The sequence below is a fragment of the Mrakia frigida genome (assembly GCF_051309035.1).
Source record: "Mrakia frigida strain ATCC 22029 unplaced genomic scaffold BDY24scaffold_8, whole genome shotgun sequence".
NCBI classification, from domain to species: domain Eukaryota; kingdom Fungi; phylum Basidiomycota; class Tremellomycetes; order Cystofilobasidiales; family Mrakiaceae; genus Mrakia; species Mrakia frigida.
In genome coordinates, this window is record NW_027481273.1 from 56,775 (window position 1) to 76,147 (window position 19,373).

Below are 19,373 nucleotides of genomic sequence, written 5' to 3' on the forward strand. Positions count from 1 at the left end.
GGTACGGACAAGATGAAAAACGAAACAACCTCCCTCCCTCCCTCCCCTCCTCCCTCCTCTCCTCAACCGAAGTACTCCCAGTCCGTCTCGACCCACTTGACCATGTAGTCGTCGACCGCTCCGATCTCCTCCTCCTCTTCCTCCTCCGGCTGCTGCTCAACCTCCACCGCAGCATCTCCTCCCGCTCCTGCCTCGATCTCCTCTCCCTCAGGAGCTCCCATCTCGACGTCTCCTCCCTCTCCTCCTCCGACGGCTGCCGAAGGTTCCACGACGACGGGTTCAACTGCTTCGACGACGGCGGGGGGAGCTGCTGCGACCTCGATGAAGTCGTCCCTATCGACCTCGAGTTCCTCCATCGCTGCCTCTCCTGCAACTCGATCGTCCTCGTCCTCGGCGAGAGCCATGTCCCTCTCCATCTGTCTCGCCGACTGAGGTCCAGCACTCGCAAGAGCGGCGTTGGCCGACTGGGATCCTCGTTCGACGGTTCCGAGGAGATCGTCTCCGAGCATGTCCCTCCAGTCCATCTTCCCGAAGTAGTCCGTCGTGAACTCTCCCTCCTGGATAACGACGTTGTCGAGCATCCTCTTCTGATTCGCCTTCTTGAGCATGTTCTCCTCGATGGTGTGTTCCGAAACGAATCGATAGATGTGAACCTCTCTCGTCTGTCCGATTCGATGAGCTCGATCCTGGCACTGCTTGTCGAGAGCTGGGTTCCAATCCGAATCGAAGAAGAGGACGGTATCGGCTCCGGTGAGGTTGATTCCCACTCCTCCTGAACGACTCGAGGCGATGAAGCAGAAGATCCTGTCGTCCGTGTTGAACCTCTCGGTGATGATCTGGCGATCCTCGATCTTGGTGGATCCGTCGAGTCGGAGGTAGCGGTGACCGTGGTGGTTGAGGAAGATTTCGAGGATGTCGAGGACCTTGGTCATTTGGGTGAAGATGAGAACTCGATGGCCTCCTGCTTTCCGTTCTCGAAGAAGGTCGAAGAGCTTCTGGAGCTTCCCGCAATCGTACTGGAGGAGGGAAGCATCGGGGAAGGCGATCTGGTGGGCGACGGCCGAGTGGTGGAGGGAGTCGAAGGAGGGATCCGAGAGGGCGGGATGGGAAGGGTTGAGAGTTGGGAGGGCGTGTCGAACGAGGTCTCCTGCGACGGCGTTGGGAGGGATGACGGCAAATTTGGTGATGAGCTCGGAGGTTTCCTCGGCTCGTTGGACGTTGGACTTGACGAGAGCGTTGATTCCGTCGACCCTGTCGAAGTATCCTCGACGATCCTGTTCGGCGATGTCGAGAGGGACGAGGTGAGGCTGCTGGCCGAGTTCGCTGACGAGCGAGATGAGGTGATCTCCGTAGACGGGGGTCTGCTGGCATCGGAGCTGGTTGAGGTAGGCGATGTGCTTCCACCTCTCGACCTTCTCGACGTAAAGCTGATGCTCTCGGAACCGTTTCCATCCTGCGATCGTCGTCGTGTCCGACGGTGGGTCTCGAGCTGAACGACTGGTGATTTCCGAGACCAGAGGGAGGAGGTGGGATCCATCGAGTCGATTCCTAGCTCGAGAGGCGTGCTTTGAGGTCGTCTCGTGGTTGGTGAAGGTGAGGTTGAGGACGTCGAGGTCGAGCTTCTCCGAATCGTCCTCGGCGAGGAGCTTCCGTCGAACGAAGAGCTCCTTGATCTCGAATTCCGCCGCGACCGACTTGGGCATGGCGAAAGACGTGACGATGGGTCGAACCTCGAAGAGATCGGGATGGTTGCAGACCTTCCTGAGCTGCATGAGGCAGTTGGCGATGGAGAGGAAGTTTCCGGACGTGAGGGTTTCCCGAGTTTGAGATCTCGACATGAACTCGTCGTAGAGGAACCGTTGACGTTTGGCGAGTCGACAGTAGACGACGTGCTCGAATTTTCCGGGGAGCTGCTTCTCGACGTCGGCCTTGAGTCGTCGAAGGAGGTAGGGTCGAAGGAGGGTGTGAAGTCGAGTGATGGTCGCCTTGGCTTCGTCGCTCATCTGTCCTCCGCTCTCGATAGCCTTGTCCATGGGATCTACAGGAAGAGGCGATAAAGAGGGGTCAGCCAAGGTTGAGACTCGAAGTGTTCAAGCAGCACGAGAACTCACTCGAGAACCACTCCGAGAACTCCTTGTGATTCGCAAAACCCGTTCCCTCAGCCTGCATTCCAGCCGGCATCAGGAAGTAGAGAAGCGACCAAAGCTCCATCTGAGAGTCGGGAACGAACAAGAAGGTCAGCTCGAACGAAGGATCGAAAGGGAACGAGAGAAACTCACGAGGTTGTTCTGCAGCGGCGTTCCCGTCAACAGCAATCTCCTCTGAGCGTTGAATCCAAGCAGCGTCTGCCACCTCTGAGACCTGAAGTTCTTGACGTTGTGGGCCTCGTCGAGGATGAGGTAGTGCCATGGTTTCCTCCTGAAGATGTGCTGATCGGCGAGGACGAGTTGGTACGAGGTGATGCAGACGTTGAAAGCGTTTTCGGTGTTCCATCCTCGACGCTTCTCCTTTCGATCTCGTTGATTTCCATAGTAGGTCATGACTTTGAAACCGGGGAAGAACTGAAGGAAGAGAAGAAAGAGGGGGACAGCGTCAGTTCTCGAAGTCTCGAAGGAAAGGAAAGAGACCGACGCGTCGAGACTAGGATGAGCTGTCTCACCTTCTTGAACTCCATCTCCCAATTGAGGATGACCGAAGTAGGAACGACGATGAGATGCGGTCCCCACATTCCCTTCTCGCAAGCGAGGTACGAGAGAAGCGAGATCGTCTGGATCGTTTTCCTATGAACGATGAACGAGAACAAAAGTGGCCGAGTTAGCAGTCGTCCTCGTGGCATCGACAAGGGAAGAATCGAGACAAAACTCACCCTAGACCCATCTCGTCGGCGAGGATACCGTTCGTTTCGTTGTTGTAGAGACTAGCCAGCCACTCGAGACCAGCCTGCTGATACGGACGAAGATTCCCTCGGAAGAGGAAGGGAGTTCGGATCTTGGGAGGAGCTCCTTCTGGGTGATCTGGATCGTCCTCGTCGTCGACCAAAGCGTTCGAACGGGTGACTTCCATACCGTCCTCGTCCTCGTCCGAGTCAGAGTCCTCCTCGCTCGAGTCGCTGTTCCTCGAAGAAGCCTGTTCGTCGTCGACGTCCATCTGATCCGATCTGGGTTGCTCCTCGACGTCTTCGGCGGTTGGTTCGAGTTCTTGGATGGAAGCGGGTTCGGGAGAGAATGCTTCGACTGCTGGAGGAGTTGCTGGTACCGTCTCGTCCTCCTCTTCGGCGTCGGCTAGAACGATCACGTCGTCTTCGTCCTCCTCCTCCTCCTCCTCTGCTTCATCTCCCTCCTCGTCCTCGCCTTCGTCGTCCTCCTCTTCCGACTCGTCATCACTATCGACCGCTCCCCCGTCTCCAGGAGCTCCGTATCCGTACCTCGCCATGAGCTCCTCGATGGGTAGGTCGGCGTCGTTGAGCAGTCCTTCGTCCTCGCTGTCGTCCTCTGGCTCCTCGTCCTCTGCTGCCTCCATCTCGAGCTCAAGAAGTTCATCCTCCTCGGCGGTGACTTCGACGCTCGTTGGGTTGAACTCGACGTCGATCTCCTTGGCTTCTTCGAGGTCGAGAGGAGCTGAAGGGGACCGGGCTGCTTCCGAGGGGTTGGCGACGAAGGGAGAGGAGGAGGTTCGAGATCGAGAGTGGCCGTTGACTTGAGGTTCTGAACAGCAGAAAACAGATATCAGTGGTCGGCCAGCTCGAACTCCGACTCTCAGTCGCGTCGAGGAAAGAAAGGGAAACTCACCATCTTCCTCGTCCGCTTCCTCATCACTCGACCCAGCCTCCTTCTCCTCTTCGCTCCCTTCCTCCTCCTCCTCCTCCTGATCACTACCACTAGCACTCCCGCTCCTGCTTCCACTATCCGCGCTCCTCCCATCGACCGAATCACCCTTGTCCTCTCCCTCTCTCTCCAACCCAACTCCAACGAGATCCTCCCTCCGACGATCCAACAACCCACCACTCCTCTCCAACATCGCATCGAGATGCTCCTTCCCCAACCTCTCCCTCTCCCTCTGCTCCTCCTCCTTCAGCTTAGCCCGAACAGCCTGTCAAAAACAGAAAACGGGAATCGAGTTCAGCTCTTCGTCTTTGTCAGGAGACGCGACGGTGCGAAGAAGCTCGATGGAGACAGAACTCACGTTGACAGCCAGCCTCCACTTCCCTCGAATCATCTTCCCCAACGCCCTCGCTCCAACCTTCCTAGCCCTCTCCTCATCCTTCCTCTCCCTCTCCTCCCTCCCGCCCTCCCTCTCCCAGTACCCAACAATCAACTTCCCAACCTTCTTCGCTCCAGCCACCTTTGCCTTCCCCTCCCCAAGGACTCCCCTCTGTACAAACGGCAGATGTTCCAGCATCGCCTCGTGCCTCGACATCTCCGTCTTCCTCTCCCCAGGAGGAGCTCGTCTCGCACCTCCCATCGTGTTGGCGACGGATCCTAACCTCCCGAGCGCTTGGAGGGACGCAATTTTGTTCTGCAAGATGGCTTCCTTGCGAGCTTGCTTCTCGAGGAAGGAAGGCGTTCCTTGAGGATGGGTGGTGACGATGGGGAGGTCGTCGGCGGTGAGGAAGGTGATGGAGGAGAGGTATCGAGTGAGGGAGAAGTCGTGGTGCGGTTTGGAAGGGATGTGGTCGATGTGGGTGTACGAAGGAGGGTCGAACGCGAGGTACTTCAACTTCTTCGGAGGTGGAGTGGGAGGACCGTCGTCGTCTGTGTCGTAGGCGAGGGAGGAGGTGGGTCGTTTTTTGTAGGACGATTTGGGGAAGGGAGGAGGGAGCATGGCGTCGCTGCCGGGAGGGTAGGATCCGAGGTGAGACTTCCTTCCTCCTTTCCTGCTGGAGGAAGACTTGCTGGATGGAGAAGGAAGATCGTCTAAGTCGTCGAAGGGGAAGGAGCTGCCGTAGGTGGCTCGAGCTTTGCCTTTGCCTTTGTTGAGAGGAGAAGGGTCGACGGCGAGGAACTCCTTTCGTTCGGTGATTTGACGACGGGTGGTTCGGATAGGTTTGGAGGATCCTCCTGGAGATTCGTTACCGGAAGCTCCTGAAGCGGCGGCGAGGTTGGCGAGGAGGTTGTAGGGTTCTGACCACTGAGAGAAGAGGGAGAGACGCGTCGAGGGAGGAAGGAAAGGAGATGGGTCAGCTCGAGTCGATGTCGGAGGAAAGGAACGAAGGTGATGAGAGAGGACGAACCTGAAGGAAGACGGCAGAGAAGTCCTGTTTGGCGATCTGGGAGGTCAAAGAAAAGTGGTTCAGCTTGAGCTCGAGGGAGGTGAAGAGGAAAGCGAAAGGGAAAGCGAGCTCACCACCGGGTCGAAGCTGACCATGTCGACGAATTTCTCCATATGGAAAGCTTGACGGACCTGATAAGAAGGAGGGTAAAACGTGTGTGAGCTAAGCGCTCGACTCGTTGTTCAAGAAAGCCGAAAATCTGTCTGGGAACTCACCAGATCATCATGTCTCGACATGACCCTCGTAATCTCCTCCTGCTTCCTCGAGACGAGCTTCCTCTTCTGAGCGAGGGTCAAGGTGACTTCCGATGGAGGTTCTGGCTCTGGTTCCGGCTCGGGCTTCGAGACTCCTCTTGCTGCTCTACGATGGGAGGCAGCTGCTGCTGAGACGGAGGTGGCCGTTCGAGATGGACGAGAGAAGGCGGTGGTGGGAGGAGGGAGAGAGCTCGTCGAAGCTACCGGCTGCTCAGGCTCGGGAAGAGTAAAGGAGGAAGCGTTGAAAGGGAGTTGCGGGTTGAAGGTGGCTCCTGGAGTGTTGGAAGATGGGTGGGAAGGTGGGAAGGAAGCTGACGGCGAAGGGAAAGAAGAAAGACCGGCGGGAGGAGGAGGAGGAGGAGGAAGATGGTTGCTGGAAGATGATCCTTCGACGGCCTCGACGTCCATTTCTTGGGTTTTTTCGACGGTGAAAGGGTTGAAGGGTAGAGTAGGACGCTCTGAGAGAGAATTGGTCTGCTCTGAGGTCGAGGGTTGATGGTTAAAGAGTGGATTTTGAGAGTTTGAGGTGGACGTGTCCTCGTTTTCCTTCGTGAGCTCGGTCCTGACTCTTTCCTCCCCCGACACCGTCTGCCTCAACCCATCTACGGATCCGACATCGAGCTCAGCTTCTCCTTGAAGAACGTCCTCCATCGATACGTCTGTGGTTGCTGAGGAGGAAGGGTCCAAAGGGCGAGGAGGAGGAGCGGAGAAGGGAGTTGAAGAGGAGGAGGAGGAAGAAGGATCGTCCTGAGGAGGGAACGAGGGGTCCAAATTTGATTCCGTTTTCGAGATGTTGGACTCGCCGTCCATGGCTAGATCAAGGGAACAACGACGAGTGGAATATTTCACGAGAACGGAAAGGGAAGGGAAGGAGGGATGGTGAAAGTTGGAGGCCACTCGACCGTGCTACCGTCTTTTCCTCTCCTCCTCCTCTTTCGAGCTCACGACTCCAACCTTCCATCTCCCTCAAAAAACAGCGTATCTCGATCTTCGGAACAGGTCACCTATACATCGACGAAGCTGGAGTAGAGTTAAAAGTGAGTATCCCTTCTTTTTCGCTGGCTGAAAGGAGGAAGAAGGGGAGGGAAGGAAGGAGAGACGAGCTGACCTCGATTCGCTCCTTCCTTTCAGACCTTTTCTTTCGACCTCTTCCTCCCACTCCTCCCTCTCCGAACATGGCTTCTCGTCGCGTGGGAAGGACTGCCTCTTCCACTCTGAAGCTGGCTCGTTTCGCTTCAACTTCAGCCGTTCGATCTCCATCTTCAAAGGCTTCCTCGTCCTCCTCCTCCTCCTCGACCTCGACTCCTCCTCCTCCCTCGCTGGCCTCTCGTCCTATACCACCACCACCAATTGCTCAGAAGACGTTTCGAGCTCCTCGACCGAGTCGGAAGCAACCACCAGCTCCCTTGGACCTGAGGTCGGACGCTGAACGACTCGCAACTCCTGACCAAATCGAAAGTGAGCTTCGACTGTTCGTGTCTTTTATTTTGTACTTGAGACTGACCCAAGTATATATACTACACCTTGTTCTTCTAGAATACAACAACCGACTCGCCCAGATCATCCTCTCTCCACCTTCCACCGACTCGCTTCCTCCTCTCGACTCCAACTCCAACGACGCTCCTCCTCCCCTCTCCCCTCTCACTTCAGCCCTGCTCATCTGTCGCGAAATGGTCCAGTCCAACATCCCTCCCACGCCCTTAACCTACTCCCTCCTCATCCAGATCTGTCTCCTCGCCCAATCCAATCGATCCATCGAACGAACCTTCCCAGGAGGAGTCGACGAGGAGCAAGAGGAGGAAGGTCGGATGGCTTCCGAGGAGATCAAGCTCGAACGGAAGTACATTCGAGAGATGACCTGGTTGGAGAGGCGGAGGAAGTTGCTTTGGCAAGGTCAGGATCCAACGGGGATGGGGAAGCAAGTGAGAGGAGCTTGGTTTGGGAGTGCAGAGTTTGAGATCGGTTGGGGGTTCTATCTCGATGCGGAGGCGAGAGGGATCAAGGTCCCTAGGGACGGGTTGGATGCTTTGATGAAAGTCAGTAGCTCGATCGTCACATCGCAATCCGTACCTCTCGTCTCTGAACTCACCTCAAACGTCATCGTTTCTCCCAGATGTCCCACATCCACCCATCGCTCACAAGTCGCGTCTCTCCTCTCCTCTCGGAACCCTCAACGAACCCTACCTCCCACTCCCTCGAACTCGCTCTCCTCCCTTACCTCTCCATCCCTCGACACTCCTCCTCCCCAACGGACGCTCTCGCAGACGTCGATCGAATCCTTTCCATCTACGCCGACGCGAGAGCCGAAGGAATCTTCCCTTCGAAGGAAGCCGTCAGTCAGATCATCCTTCGACTCGTCGCCGTCGGTTGGAGCAACGCAGCAGTGGACATGGCAGCAGACTACGAGGAGAACATGAAGGCACCGAGTGCTTTGCTCTCTCCAGAGACGTGGGGAAACTTGATGCGAGCGATCGTGAGGAAGGGAAAGGTGAGTCGTGTTTTCCTTTCTTCGTCCCGCTTCTTTCCGTCCCGTCCCATCTCGCTCTCGCTCTCTACTCCTCGAAACTCACAACCGATCCTTCTTCGTCCTTCCCTCTCGCTCCTCCCTCGACAGACCTCCTCCCTCCTAGCAGCCTGGGAGCTCTCCGTCAACTCTGGTCGCCTCTCCCCCGACGTCGGTCTCATTCAAGACTGTCTCCTCCTCTTCGGAAAAGCAGGTCTTCCCGAAATCGCCATCCAACTCTTCACACTCCTTCAATCCAAAGGAATCCCCATGGCCGAGCACCACTACGCTTCCGTCCTCCAAGCCTGGGTCAAGACGGACGAACTCGAGAACGCGTTTTGGACTTTGGCTCTCATGAGGCAGGATGGAGTCCCTCCGAACGCGAACACGGCGACGCCGTTGTTGAGTTTGATTCTGGGGCTAGATAGAGCTCCCGAATCGGCCAGGGAGGTGGAAGAGGCGGTGACGAGGGTGGATAGGGCTTGGTTTACGTTGGTGGAGAGTAAGGAGAAGAGAGGAGTGGCGGACGTGGCGGCTGGGAATGTGATCCTGCTGGCTTGCTTGAGTTGTGCGGATTTCGTTAGGACGGCGGAGACGTTCAATGGTGAGTTTTTGACTCCCTTCGATGCGTTTTGATCTTGCTGCCGCGTCGAAGAAGAAGGAAACGAAACGAGATCGCTTACTCGCGTCTTCGCCTCCTTTTCTTCGCTTCGTACTTCCTTCTTTGTCTCCTCCTTCCCTCCCGCCCTTTCCCTTTCGATCCTCTTTCCCATCTCCAGAACTCGCCACCCTCGACATCACCCCCGATCTCGAATCCTACCACCACCTCCTCGACGCCTGTCTCCTCCGTCCCACCGAAACCTACCCTCTCTTCCTCAAGATCCAATCCCTCCTCCAATCCAACAAAATTACCCTCACCAACAAAACATACGAACGTCTCATCGCCTACCTCTGCGAACAACCTCCTCTTCCTCCTCCAACGCCCGAAGAACTCCTCCTGCGAACGGCTTCCTCCCCGCCTCTCCCTCCCACCGCCGTCCAACTCCTCGAACGAGCCCTCGAGCTTCTCCAGGAGCTCAAGGATCGACCTAACTGGGGACCAGGGTGGGGTCAAGGGCCGACGAGGAGGACGTACGAGGTGCTGGTGATGAGGATGGCGAGGAGTGAGGACCCGAGGACGGGAGAGATGATGAAGGAGATGAGGGAGATGGGCTACACGGTTGGAAAGTTTTTGGAGACGTACGTTTGGGATAGGGGGGGAGCGACGCTGATGATGCTGAAGGGGGAGAAGGAGGGAGTGAAGGATTTCACGCAGGTGTTTGGAGGGAGGAGGTTGGAGGAGGAGAGCGGGAGTGCTGCTGCTTTGGCGGAGGATCTGGGGATTGGGAAGGCTCATCTGCCTGACAGGGGTTGAGGAGGACGATGAGATCTTCATACCCGAGCTGGAAGACGAGGATGGGGGCGAGGAGCGAAAAGAACGTCCGTCGGCGAGGTTTTCGAGACGCGCTCGACCGAAGGGCTCCTTCGATAAGAGATCTAGAGGCTCTCCGAGGTCTCTGGTACCTATCTTTCGTTTTTACATGGACGACAGCTAAGAGTAGATATAGTACGCAAACAGACACTGCGAAGGGCCCCAGACCGAAAGCAAAACGAACGAAAGCACGTTTGAAGGGAAGGGAAAGGTCGAGCTCGCGTTTCGTTTTCTCTTCTTTCAGCCCAGAGCTCAGTCGACTGCTTGCGACGCTGCTTCTTTTTGACGAGCTTGTTCGAACGTGCTGATTCGGAGCTCATAGATCGAGCTGCCTCGCAGGCTACTTTCTCGAACCAAAACTGCGAGCGTGCAGGAAAAGGGACGAGCGATTCTCCAAAGACGTGGGCTGAGCCTCTCCCTCCTTCCTCTCCTCGCTCCTTCCTCTTCTCGCTCCCCCAAAAATCGTAGAGATGAAAACATACTGATACAAAGGACCTCAATCGATCCTTCCACCACCCTAAACCCTAAGCACCCTCCCTCGACCATCTAGAACTCCTACAACTACGACGCGAAACCGATCCGAAACCATCCTAAAGCGACGAGCTGCTTTACAGAGGCTGAGCGGGAAGCTGGGTAAGGAGGATACCGAATCTCTTCTTGATCTGTAGGAGCGTAACAAGAGGAAGAAAAAGAAGATCAGAGGTAGGTAGGAGAGGAAGAAGGTGAGAGCGAGCTGAAGGAGGGAGAGAAGGGAGGGAGAAGAACGAACGGTAACTCGGTGACGGGAGAACTTGTCGTCGGGAGAGAATCGAGCTAAGGGAGGAAAGAAGAAGGGGAAGGAGTCAGTAGGAGGTTTTAGAGCATTTGGGAGGGATTGAGTAGAAGGAGAGAAGGGACGAGGGAGAGGTGAAGGGAAGGAGGGCCCGGAGAGGTTGAGCTCTCTTCCCTTCCTTCCTCCAAAACTCAGACCTCAATCTGAGCTCTCCCAGATATCCACCAGCACCCCATCGACCCCCAGAGCTCACTCCAGATCATTGCACACAGCAGAATCGGAAGGAAAGCGGCAAAACTCACCAGGATGAGCCGACTTGGCTACTCGTCCAGCATCGGTGACCTTCTGTTTCAATCCCGAAGCAAAACAGACACCCAGAAAGTCAGAACTACCGTCTCCTAACGCTCTCTATGTAGAGCTATCCGATGTAGCCTCAGCTGTAAAAGCGGGAGCGAACCTTGAGGGTGTAGATCCTGGTTGAAAGAAGAAGGAAGGGACGAAGGTCAGCTTTGACCTTTCGAGAAACGCTCTGTGTCCTACCAGAAGAAAAGAAGGGAAAGTTTGAACGTACCTCTTTCCATCAGGGGCGTCGGTGTACATAAGGTGCATGGCGGGCGGAAGAGGGAGAGGAGAGTAAAGAGGGAGGGAGGGAGGGAGGAGGGAGAGAAGGTGTTGGCGTTGGAGGTCAGCTCGAGAAAGAACTTTCGACTGGCGAGGAGGAGGGGAGGGAGGGCCCTCGACGACGGGGGAGGAAGTTTCTTGGATGGAAGAAAGGAAGGTTTTAGTGAGTCATAAGTATAGCGGAAAACTGTTGGCAGCTTGAAGATATACGATTTTGCGAGAAAATCTGGGTGAGATCCACCGAGCTCGAAGGACTTGACGACCGTTTCAGCCCAGATCCCGATCGAGCTCGCGCTCCCTCCTTCCCTTTGTTCTCTCCTTCAACCTTCTCCTCGTTTCTTGATCTCGTTTCACCGTCTGGAACTCTCTCCCTTTGTTTCATCCTACTAACCTGTCTCGATTGAACTTTGATCTTTGGTCTCTCTTCTTGCTCTCCCTCAACCCACATTCGTCCAGAAGCAGGCCCTTGTCACCTCCTCAAGCCCAGACTCGTCTTGATCAAAGGGAATCTTGCAACTTCCAAGAACTCAACTAGTCAGAGACATTTCCTCACCCTCCAACCAGTACTACCTCTCAACCATGTCCTCAACCATCACAACCTCGACAACGAGCTCGAAAGAGACGAACAAGGAATCGGACGCCCTCGTTCTTCTTCCTTGCCCTTCCCCTACCTCCCCTTTCACCAGCACCCTCCTTCAATTCGCAGCTGAGCTCGCACCAGCGCCAGCTTCTACCAAACGCACTCCTCTTCTTCCTGCAACGACCGCCGGCGGTTGTTCCACCTTCCTCGACCATCCTCCCTCCCCTTCCGTCCTCCCTCCTCCTTACGCTTCAAACAACCCGTTCACCAAAGCTTCAAAGCACGGTCGACCTACTCCTCTAGGATACATCCCTCCTCCTACTCCTCTCGCATCAAGACGCAAGAAATCCATCGTTCTCTCGCCTCTCCTTCCCTCCAACCCCAGGCGACCTTCCGGCCAAGTTCGACGACGCTCCTCGTCGCACAAGTTTCACGTAACTCGTCCTCGACAATCCTCCTACACTCCAACCTCCTCGGGAAGCTTTTCGTTCCCTCCTCCTCGAACTCCAGGATCTCCGTTGGCCATCTTCCCTCCTACTCCCTCTCATCTCCAACATCACAACCCGCGTCGTCCCTCCTCCTCGTCGATCATGACTCGAACGTCTTCCACTCCAACAACCATAACCATCTTCAACGAACCCACGACCTTTCCTTCCTCTCCAACGCTACCTTTCTCCGGACCCAAATTCAAACGCTCCGAGAGCGTAGGCTCCGATTTCGCTCTCTCCCTCGGATCCTTCGAATCCTCCCTCCCAGCGTCCTTCCTCCCTCAACCCTCCCCTCCAACCTCTCCCAACCCTTCCCCCATCACGCACTCCTTCCCTCCTCTCTCTCACCACCCTTCCGCTCCAACTCGAACAGGCAGCAGATCTCGACCGACCTCCGTTAACTCTCTCGACCGACCCGTCAACTCCTCCGGATCCGCTCCTCACACCTTCGGGAACGCTCCTTCCTCTCCTCGAAAGTCGGCGGTCGTCGCTCGAACGGTTCCTGTCAGTCCTGGGAGTGCGCCGAGGAAGGCGAAGCAGTTCTTGGGGGTGGCGAGTCCGGTTCCTGGGAGGGAGGACAAGAACTGGGGACGAGGGTTGAATTCGAACGAGATGGTCTTGCAGGCGAGGAAGGAGAAGGAGAGGAGGAAGAGAGCGGAGAAGGCGAGACCGTTGCCTTATTCGAAGAAGTTGGAGATTGATGCGTTCTTTGGCGAGGTGGTGAGTTCTCTTCGGTTCTTTTCAAGGGGAGGACAGGGCCCGGACCCGTCGAGCCTGGAGCTGGTCGAGTTGGGTTCGTGGCTGACTTTCGCTCTCGCTTCGTTCGATTTTCACAGGCCCACAAACCCAAGAAGCATTCGTCGTCCTCGAGATCTGGAGCGTCGTCGTCGAAATGGAACGCTTCGGCTGGGAGGAACGTCGGAGGAGGGAGGGGAGTTGAGCACATCGGGGAGGATGGGACTTTGTGGATGGACGTCGAGGAAGAGGTTCGTTCTCGTTTCCTCCTTCCCCTTTGCCCCTCCCTAACCTCAACTGACGGTTCCTCTCCTTTTCTCGCCTCTTTTACAGCAAGAATGGGCCTGGCTCCTCTCTGAAATCGGTCGAGGAGGTCAACCTCTCGCCCACTGGCCCATCGAATTCTCTACTGGAATCTCCCCTACCACCGCCAACTTCCCCTCCTCCTCCACCTACCACTCCCCTTCCGGTCTCGCCACTCCTTTCGAACACGAAGAGCAACACCTCCTTGCCTCAGCGGACGACCAAAGCGCCTGGACGGTCGACGCGTCGTCTCCTCCGAAACTCGTCTCGGTTCTCGACATGCCCAAGAGATCGAAGGACGTCCCGAGGCTCCCCATGGACGAGGACTCGGATTCTGGATCGTCTTCTTCGTCGTCGCTGGATGTGAAGAAGAAGGGTGGATCGTCGAAGGAGAAGAAACGACCCAAACCTCTCAAACTCGCTTCGACGCTATCGTCCTCTCTCCCTAAATCGTTCACCCTCCCGACTACCAGCACCACTCCCACTCCCACTGCCCTCCTTACTACCAAACCCACTTCGGAGGAAGGAAAGACCGAGTTCCTCTCCTCGACGTTCAAACCCAGCGGTGGGAGCATCCCTCCTCCTTCGCCTTCGTACACCATCGATTCGACGACGGATCCAGCGATGAACGGGAACCGGCCCAGGACATCGTCGAGTGCTAGTAAGAAGAGTGTCGTAGGGGGAGGAGGGACGCCGAAGAGTGGAAAGGGGGGGTTGGGAGGTGCGACGTCGTTGGTGAAGGGGTTCTTTAGCAGGGGGACGAAGGCTTGAGGAAGCGTTGGAAGTCGTGTTGTGTTTTCGTTTTCTTTGTTTTCTGTTTTCGCTTTGCTCGCTCGTCTCGTCTCGTTTCGCTTCGTTCTTCTATAATTCTTGCTTCCCTCTGACTGGCTTCAGAAGGTTTCGCTCCGGTTACTGTTGCTTTTGCTTGGATCCTAATATGCTCGCTCCTCCTCTTCCTCGCGTCGTCGTCGCCATCAAGCCAAGTTGCTGTCTAATTCAGGATGGTAGAGTACGAAGGAGCGAAAGCAAAGAGCCAGAAAAGGAGCGAGGTGAGGGGGTAAAAAAAGAGTGGAAAAGCAAGAAGGGCAAACGACGGCGAGCACAAAGAGAGAGGGAGGGAAAGAGAGAGAGAGACGGTCAGAAAAGCAAAAACAACGAGATCGTGTAAAAGAGTGAGAGAAGGTCGTGAGCAAAACGAAGTGGGGAGATCTCCAAGAACGAAATAGAAAAATGGGTATCGAACGAGGGCTAGGGTGTTGTAAGGAGCAGGCAGGTCCGAGTGCAAAGCAAGAAAGAGCGGATCCCAAAAGAGGAAAAAGAAGGAACGATGCGAGGAAGAGTGTGGGCGATACAAGTATGGGAGGAAAGCAAGTGACGAGGAGGAAGAGAGATGCTAGAGGACGAAAAAAAAGATCGAACGAGATACGTGTAGAGAAGCAAACAGTAGGAAAGAGAGAAAGGAGAGCTGAAATCTAGAAACGAGCCGGAGGATCGATCAGAGGTCCACCTGGACCCCAATTTTTCCCACCACCACTCCTCTGCTTCGCATGACCGTTCCCCGACCGACCCTCGACTGCTGTTGAGTGACTACTTTCCGCCGAGTGAGGCGAGTTCGGCGTCGAAGGCGAGATGGGCATGTACGCGTTTGGCGTCGAGTAGCCGGACCGAGGAGGAGCAGGAGCGCCGTCGCTGAGTTCGAAGCGAGGCATGTGAGGACCTGCGAGGGATCGAGTGGAGGACATGAGGGGAGGAGCTCCTGGGATGTTGGTCTGGGATTGGGTGGAGAGGACGTTGTAGTTGTTCGTGAAGGGGTTGTTGACTGGAGTGGAAGGTCCGTCGTCGAATCCTTGGTCCAGCATCGCGTCCATGTCGGTCGAGTCGACGACGTCTCCATCGAGATCTGCTCCGATGGCTGAGGGATCGAAGGCGAGGGGAGGTGGAGGGAACTGGGAGCTGTTCTCGTTGTAGGCTCCGATCTGACCTCCCCACTGGTCCTCGTCGTTAGAGGAGAACATCGACGCCGAGTCCGATCCTTCGTATTCCGAGTAGTAGCGTTGAGCTGGAGCACCGTCCCCTCGTTGAAATCCGGGAACGAGCTCGGGTCCTGGCTGGAAAGCTCGCTCCATTCGTTCGAGATCTCGACGACGACGTTCCTCCCGCTTGATCCGACGAAGACGAGACCGTTCCCAATCCTCCCATCGTCGTAACGGGACCGTGGTGACGAGTTCGCTCTTGTCGTCCTCGTGAGCTGCTCCTTTGAGGTCTCCTGCGACTTTCCTGAGAGACGAGAGCAAGAAGAAAGAAAAGAAGCGAGTCAGTTATCGATTCGAGACGAAAGAGGGGAGAGGGAGGAGCAAAAAACGACGGGGAAGATGAGAAAACAGCAGACTTACCTAGTCTCTCCCCAGGAAAAGTCGTCGAAGTGCCAGAACGAGTAGACGGGGAGGACGAAGTTCCAAATCGGGAGGGCGAGGAGGTAGACGAACATCCAGCACACGTAGATGATCTTTCCGGTGGTGATGAGGATGAGGACTGCTGGGAGACCGAGGACGGCGGCGAGGAGGATGAGAGGGATAGCGCTCTCGAAGTCGGAAGGAGGGGTGATGATGGAGTTGACGATGAGGGCGACGGTGAGGCAAATGGCGATGGGGAGGGTGACGGTTCCGACGAGATCCATGAAGACGACGAACTGCATCGAGAAACAGAACGTTCCGCAGAGGTTCCGTACTCGGACGAGCTCCATGAGGTTGTGAATCGTCGAATTGATCCATCGACGACGTTGGGAGAGGAGGACCGAGAACGTGTCCGGAGCGACCGTTCGACATCTCGCCTGAGGGCAGAACATCATCTTCCTGTTCGGGAACGTCCGTAGCATGAGCGTCGAGAGGAACCGATCTTCTCCGAGGAGGAGGAGGTTCTTTTGATGAAGGGTGGAGACCTCGCTCTGCGAGTACTCTCGAACGATGTCGGGGAGGGTGATGATGGGGATCCAGTTCTCGTCGTCCGTCTTCCTTGACTTGAGTCGGTACATCGAGAAGCACCCGGGTAGGCAGGTGACTCCTCCAAAGACGGATTCGAAGGCCTTCGACTGGTGATGCGAGATGAAGTATTCGTAGACCTGGATGGCGGTGACCCACGACTGCCTCTTGTTGGCGACCCTCGTCTCTCCGCAGACTCCCATGACGAGCCGATCGTGCTGCATGCAGTTGACGAGGTGTTTCATCGACTCCCGGTAGACGACCGTGTCCGCATCGACCTGGAAGAAAAGAGAGGGGAGGGAAGAGGGAGGAAAAGACGCGTCGAAGTCAGCGCCGATTCGAGAAAGACGCGTCGAACTCGCAACGACGCTTCGAGGAGGTCAAACTCACCATCAAGCAGACCTCGAAGAAGTCCGGCGTCACTCCCATCAGGACCTGAATCTTCCGGAAGAGGTCGAAGTCCAGCGGCGTCATCCGGTCGTTGTAGGTAACCCTCGAGAAGAAGTTCATGAGGATGAGTTGGGAGTCTCGCTTTCCTCGGTTTCCTGGCTTCTTCTCCGACGCTTCGGCTGGCATCCCGCACTTGACGACGACGACCGTTGGAACTCGACGGATGTCTCGACCGGATCCGACGACTGCGAAGGAAGGGAAGATCGAAGAGAGGAGGAGGAAGGAGAGGGAGGGGACGAAGATCGACGAAACGAAGTCAGCGAACGATCCCCACTTCCCGCTCCTTCCTCTCCTCTTCGAAGCTACAGGACTCACCGTAATGCCCAGCATAAACCATCGCCCGATTCTCCCTCTTCCTCCCACTTCCAACGGCGACGTAGCCCATCGGCATCGGGTTCCCAAACCTCTCGTCGGCGTCGAGGAGTCCAACGCAGTGATCTGGCGTCGATGCCGTCTCTCCGTCTCCGGTGACCATTCCGTCGGCGACGATGAAGAGAAGCTTCCTGCTGTCCGAGTAATTGGTGAGAGCGAGGGAGTCGCACGTCCCCTTGACCGACTCCCTCGACTCGGAGTAGCAGGTGATGAGGCAGACCGTGAAGAGTTCCGAACCGATTTGGCTTTGGGTAACGAGAGGAGTAGGCTGGGCTGGCTCGATGATCGACTTTCCGTTGGCTCCTCGAACTGGTCGCTTGATGGTTCCTCCTCGCCAGGGCGCGGTTCCAGAAGGGTTGTTGACCGAGACGTTCGCTCCGCTAGGCATCACCATCGGCGAGACGGCGTTGTTGCTGAGACCCTTTGGAGGTAGGATCATCCGAGCCGATAGGAACCAGTTGAAGATGCAGGCCATGGCGAAGCGGATCAGGATGACTCCGAGGATGATTCCTAGAGCTAGATAGAGAAAGATAGAACTGATAAAGCAACCAGGCGTGATCTTGTCGATCCTTCCTGCGTAGTATCGTTCGACGAGGCATGGGATGGCGTCTCGAGTCGTTCCTCGGTTGTAGAGGAGTTTCGTAGCGTCCTTTCCTCCTGCTGGCGACGCGAGCATCGTCCGAATCACGCTGTCGACTGAATCGTTGAGGATCGGGTTCGGGTTGGCCTGGATGTATCCGAAGAAGTTGAGGACGATTCCATCGACGACGAGGAAGTTCTTGAGACTCGAGACGTCCTCCCACGAGTATCCGACCTGTAAACTCGAGTTTGTGATCTTGAGAGTGTTGTACGTCGTCGAGTTGAGTTCTCCGAGAGGGCAAGCCTGGAGGGTTCCGTTCTCGGTGGTTCCGGTGACCTTCTCGGAGGCGCAGAGAGGGTAGGTAGCGAATCGAGCGGTGAGAGAGGTGCAGGCTGGGTAGTCCGAGTTGTGACGACTGAAGAAGTTGGTCGTGTCCTGAGCGGAGAGGCCTGTGGAGACGTCGTAGAAGTTGACGGAGGTCGTGACCGAGTTGGTGATGTTGAAGAGCCATCCTCCGACTCCGACGGTTCCTATTCAAGAGAACGGTAGAGAAGGAAAGAGGTTAGCGAGACGAAGGAGAAGTCAAAATCGAAAGGAAGGGAGAGGAGTTCAAAAGGAGGGAACGAGCTCGCCGATCTCCCCTCCGTCCCTCCTTCTTTCTGCCTCGCTTCCTGTTGGCTCTAGATCCCCCCGTCCCTCCAACCCTACTCCCACCCACCCAATCGACTCGCACATGCTCCTAGAAGAGTATGGAAGGCTTGAACTCACCAGGCGAAGCTCCTAACGGCCTCAAAAAGTTGGACGAGCCCTTCTCCGGACAGAGGACCTTGTCGAGAGCCATGGTCAGGAAGGCTACGACTCCTCCCATCACTATGCAGATGAAGCAGAGAGTGATCTTCTCCCTCCACGCCTGTCTGGTCGGCGAATCCTTGAATCCACAAGCCTGTAGGACTGCCGGAGGAGCCCAGAAGGTCACGACGAGCGAGAGGGTGACCCACCAGTCGAACCCTCTCTCTCCTGTTGCTGAGGCTGTAGGAGCTGCTGGGAAGGACGGTTTCGCTCCTGGGAGGATGGGTGCTGGAGGAGTGATGAGAGGAGGTTGAGCGACCGATCTCTCTGGACGAGTGAGCGTTTTCCCTCGACGAAGGGTTGCTGATCGTTGCTGAGGGGGAGGAGGAGGAGGAGGGTGCGAGGTTGGGATGATGGAGGAGGACGAGTTGGCTTGAAGGTATCCTGGACGTGAAGACATTGGTCGAGAGGAAAGAGACGAGAGAAACGCGTATCCTCGTAGGTTTGCAAGGAGAGTCGAAGATGGGAGGGAGGGAAAGCGACCGAGGGAAGGAGGAGGGAGCTGGAGGTCGGCTGAAGGTGAGGTTGGACGAGAGAGAGCTGGAAGAGGAGGTCCGAATCAACGAAGGTTGTAGAGAGAGAGAGGTGGTGTAGCGATGTTCTATAGTTGAGAGAACACAGGAAACCATGAAAAGTCAGAACGATGGGAGAGCCAGCGAAGAAAGAAGGGAGGAATCAAGCTGGCACGCACCTCCTCGACCCCTTTGAAAGCCGTCCAGCGACTTTTGAAGAAAAGAAGCCTGGTGTAGAGATAGGGAGGGGAGGTCTTGAGGAGAAGGAAGAAGGAAGGGAAGGTTTGGGGATCCTGGAGAGTCGCTGATGTTGTTAAGAGGTGAAGAGGGAGAGACGGACCCTTTCCTCCCTTCCCTTGCCCACCCTCGATCACTCGTCCCTTCGCATTTAGATTTTAGAAAGCTTGGAAAGCAGAAAAATATCTGGAGTTTGAAGATCTGAATTGGCATCAATAATAGGAAGCGTCGCTGTATCTCAGTAGGCTCCGTTTTTCAATGGAGCCCTGAGGAATAACAGACCGATTCGGCCGCCTCGACCTCTTTCTTCTCTCCTGGTCAAGGTAGTCTAGAGCGCGAGGAAACTTCAGAGCGATGAGATGTAGAACTATGTACTAAAAATCGCTTCTTTTGGAGCTC

General features: G+C 56.0%; 5 protein-coding genes across 5 annotated transcripts; 2 read left to right on the top strand and 3 right to left on the bottom strand.

Moving 5' to 3' along the window:
- Nucleotide 1: 1 nt before the first annotated feature.
- On the bottom strand, nucleotides 2–6,464 carry SWR1 (chromatin-remodeling protein SWR1). The gene is made up of 10 exons (XM_076644461.1): nucleotides 5,485–6,464; nucleotides 5,344–5,400; nucleotides 5,231–5,266; nucleotides 4,183–5,127; nucleotides 3,789–4,089; nucleotides 2,867–3,695; nucleotides 2,660–2,780; nucleotides 2,280–2,561; nucleotides 2,112–2,211; nucleotides 2–2,038 (listed from the first exon to the last, which is right to left on the bottom strand). Exons 1-10 carry the CDS (start codon nucleotides 6,331–6,333, stop codon nucleotides 63–65), a joined length of 5,496 nt encoding a protein of 1,831 aa, XP_076498411.1. The 5' UTR covers nucleotides 6,334–6,464; the 3' UTR covers nucleotides 2–62.
- BDY24DRAFT_382347 (uncharacterized protein) lies at nucleotides 6,465–9,652 on the top strand. The gene is made up of 6 exons (XM_076639496.1): nucleotides 6,465–6,560; nucleotides 6,655–6,981; nucleotides 7,060–7,559; nucleotides 7,637–8,011; nucleotides 8,138–8,630; nucleotides 8,806–9,652. The coding sequence occupies exons 2-6, from the start codon at nucleotides 6,699–6,701 to the stop codon at nucleotides 9,438–9,440; spliced, it is 2,286 nt and encodes a 761-aa protein (XP_076498412.1). The 5' UTR covers nucleotides 6,465–6,560; nucleotides 6,655–6,698; the 3' UTR covers nucleotides 9,441–9,652.
- A 67-nt stretch (nucleotides 9,653–9,719) lies between these two features.
- On the bottom strand, nucleotides 9,720–10,945 carry NOP10 (snoRNP complex protein NOP10). Its single transcript, XM_076639497.1, has 5 exons — nucleotides 10,841–10,945; nucleotides 10,727–10,742; nucleotides 10,572–10,614; nucleotides 10,267–10,310; nucleotides 9,720–10,159 (listed from the first exon to the last, which is right to left on the bottom strand). Exons 1-5 carry the CDS (start codon nucleotides 10,876–10,878, stop codon nucleotides 10,106–10,108), a joined length of 195 nt encoding a protein of 64 aa, XP_076498413.1. The 5' UTR covers nucleotides 10,879–10,945; the 3' UTR covers nucleotides 9,720–10,105.
- A 1,586-nt stretch (nucleotides 10,946–12,531) lies between these two features.
- BDY24DRAFT_382353 (uncharacterized protein) lies at nucleotides 12,532–13,753 on the top strand. The gene is made up of 3 exons (XM_076639498.1): nucleotides 12,532–12,678; nucleotides 12,795–12,944; nucleotides 13,027–13,753. The coding sequence occupies exons 1-3, from the start codon at nucleotides 12,659–12,661 to the stop codon at nucleotides 13,361–13,363; spliced, it is 507 nt and encodes a 168-aa protein (XP_076498414.1). The 5' UTR covers nucleotides 12,532–12,658; the 3' UTR covers nucleotides 13,364–13,753.
- A 715-nt stretch (nucleotides 13,754–14,468) lies between these two features.
- BDY24DRAFT_406324 (chitin synthase-domain-containing protein) lies at nucleotides 14,469–18,625 on the bottom strand (the record flags this gene model as incomplete). Its single annotated transcript, XM_076642700.1, has 5 exons — nucleotides 14,469–15,273; nucleotides 15,390–16,252; nucleotides 16,365–16,609; nucleotides 16,740–17,906; nucleotides 18,145–18,625. 5 exons carry the CDS (start codon nucleotides 18,623–18,625, stop codon nucleotides 14,469–14,471), a joined length of 3,561 nt encoding a protein of 1,186 aa, XP_076498415.1.
- Between the last annotated feature and the right edge of the window lie 748 nt (nucleotides 18,626–19,373).

What these genes read in the sequence shown, in the direction of transcription:
- SWR1 (XM_076644461.1), bottom strand. Translation starts at nt 6,333, where the DNA reads ATGGACGGCGAGTCCAACATCTCGAAAACGGAATCAAATTTGGACCCC. An exon ending in GGAAGCGGACGAGGAAGATG is followed by an intron (nt 3,696 to 3,788) that starts GTGAGTTTCCCT and finishes CAGAACCTCAAG; the next exon opens with TCAACGGCCACTCTCGATCT. An exon ending in CGCCGCTGCAGAACAACCTC is followed by an intron (nt 2,212 to 2,279) that starts GTGAGTTTCTCT and finishes CCCGACTCTCAG; the next exon opens with ATGGAGCTTTGGTCGCTTCT.
- BDY24DRAFT_382347 (XM_076639496.1), top strand. Translation starts at nt 6,699, where the DNA reads ATGGCTTCTCGTCGCGTGGGAAGGACTGCCTCTTCCACTCTGAAGCTG. An exon ending in AACTCCTGACCAAATCGAAA is followed by an intron (nt 6,982 to 7,059) that starts GTGAGCTTCGAC and finishes TTGTTCTTCTAG; the next exon opens with AATACAACAACCGACTCGCC. An exon ending in GGTTGGATGCTTTGATGAAA is followed by an intron (nt 7,560 to 7,636) that starts GTCAGTAGCTCG and finishes CGTTTCTCCCAG; the next exon opens with ATGTCCCACATCCACCCATC.
- NOP10 (XM_076639497.1), bottom strand. Translation starts at nt 10,878, where the DNA reads ATGCACCTTATGTACACCGACGCCCCTGATGGAAAGAG. An exon ending in AGCCAAGTCGGCTCATCCTG is followed by an intron (nt 10,311 to 10,571) that starts GTGAGTTTTGCC and finishes TTCCTCCCTTAG; the next exon opens with CTCGATTCTCTCCCGACGAC. An exon ending in TCTCCCGTCACCGAGTTACC is followed by an intron (nt 10,160 to 10,266) that starts GTTCGTTCTTCT and finishes ACGCTCCTACAG; the next exon opens with ATCAAGAAGAGATTCGGTAT.
- BDY24DRAFT_382353 (XM_076639498.1), top strand. Translation starts at nt 12,659, where the DNA reads ATGCGTTCTTTGGCGAGGTG. An exon ending in ATGCGTTCTTTGGCGAGGTG is followed by an intron (nt 12,679 to 12,794) that starts GTGAGTTCTCTT and finishes CGATTTTCACAG; the next exon opens with GCCCACAAACCCAAGAAGCA. An exon ending in GGATGGACGTCGAGGAAGAG is followed by an intron (nt 12,945 to 13,026) that starts GTTCGTTCTCGT and finishes CCTCTTTTACAG; the next exon opens with CAAGAATGGGCCTGGCTCCT.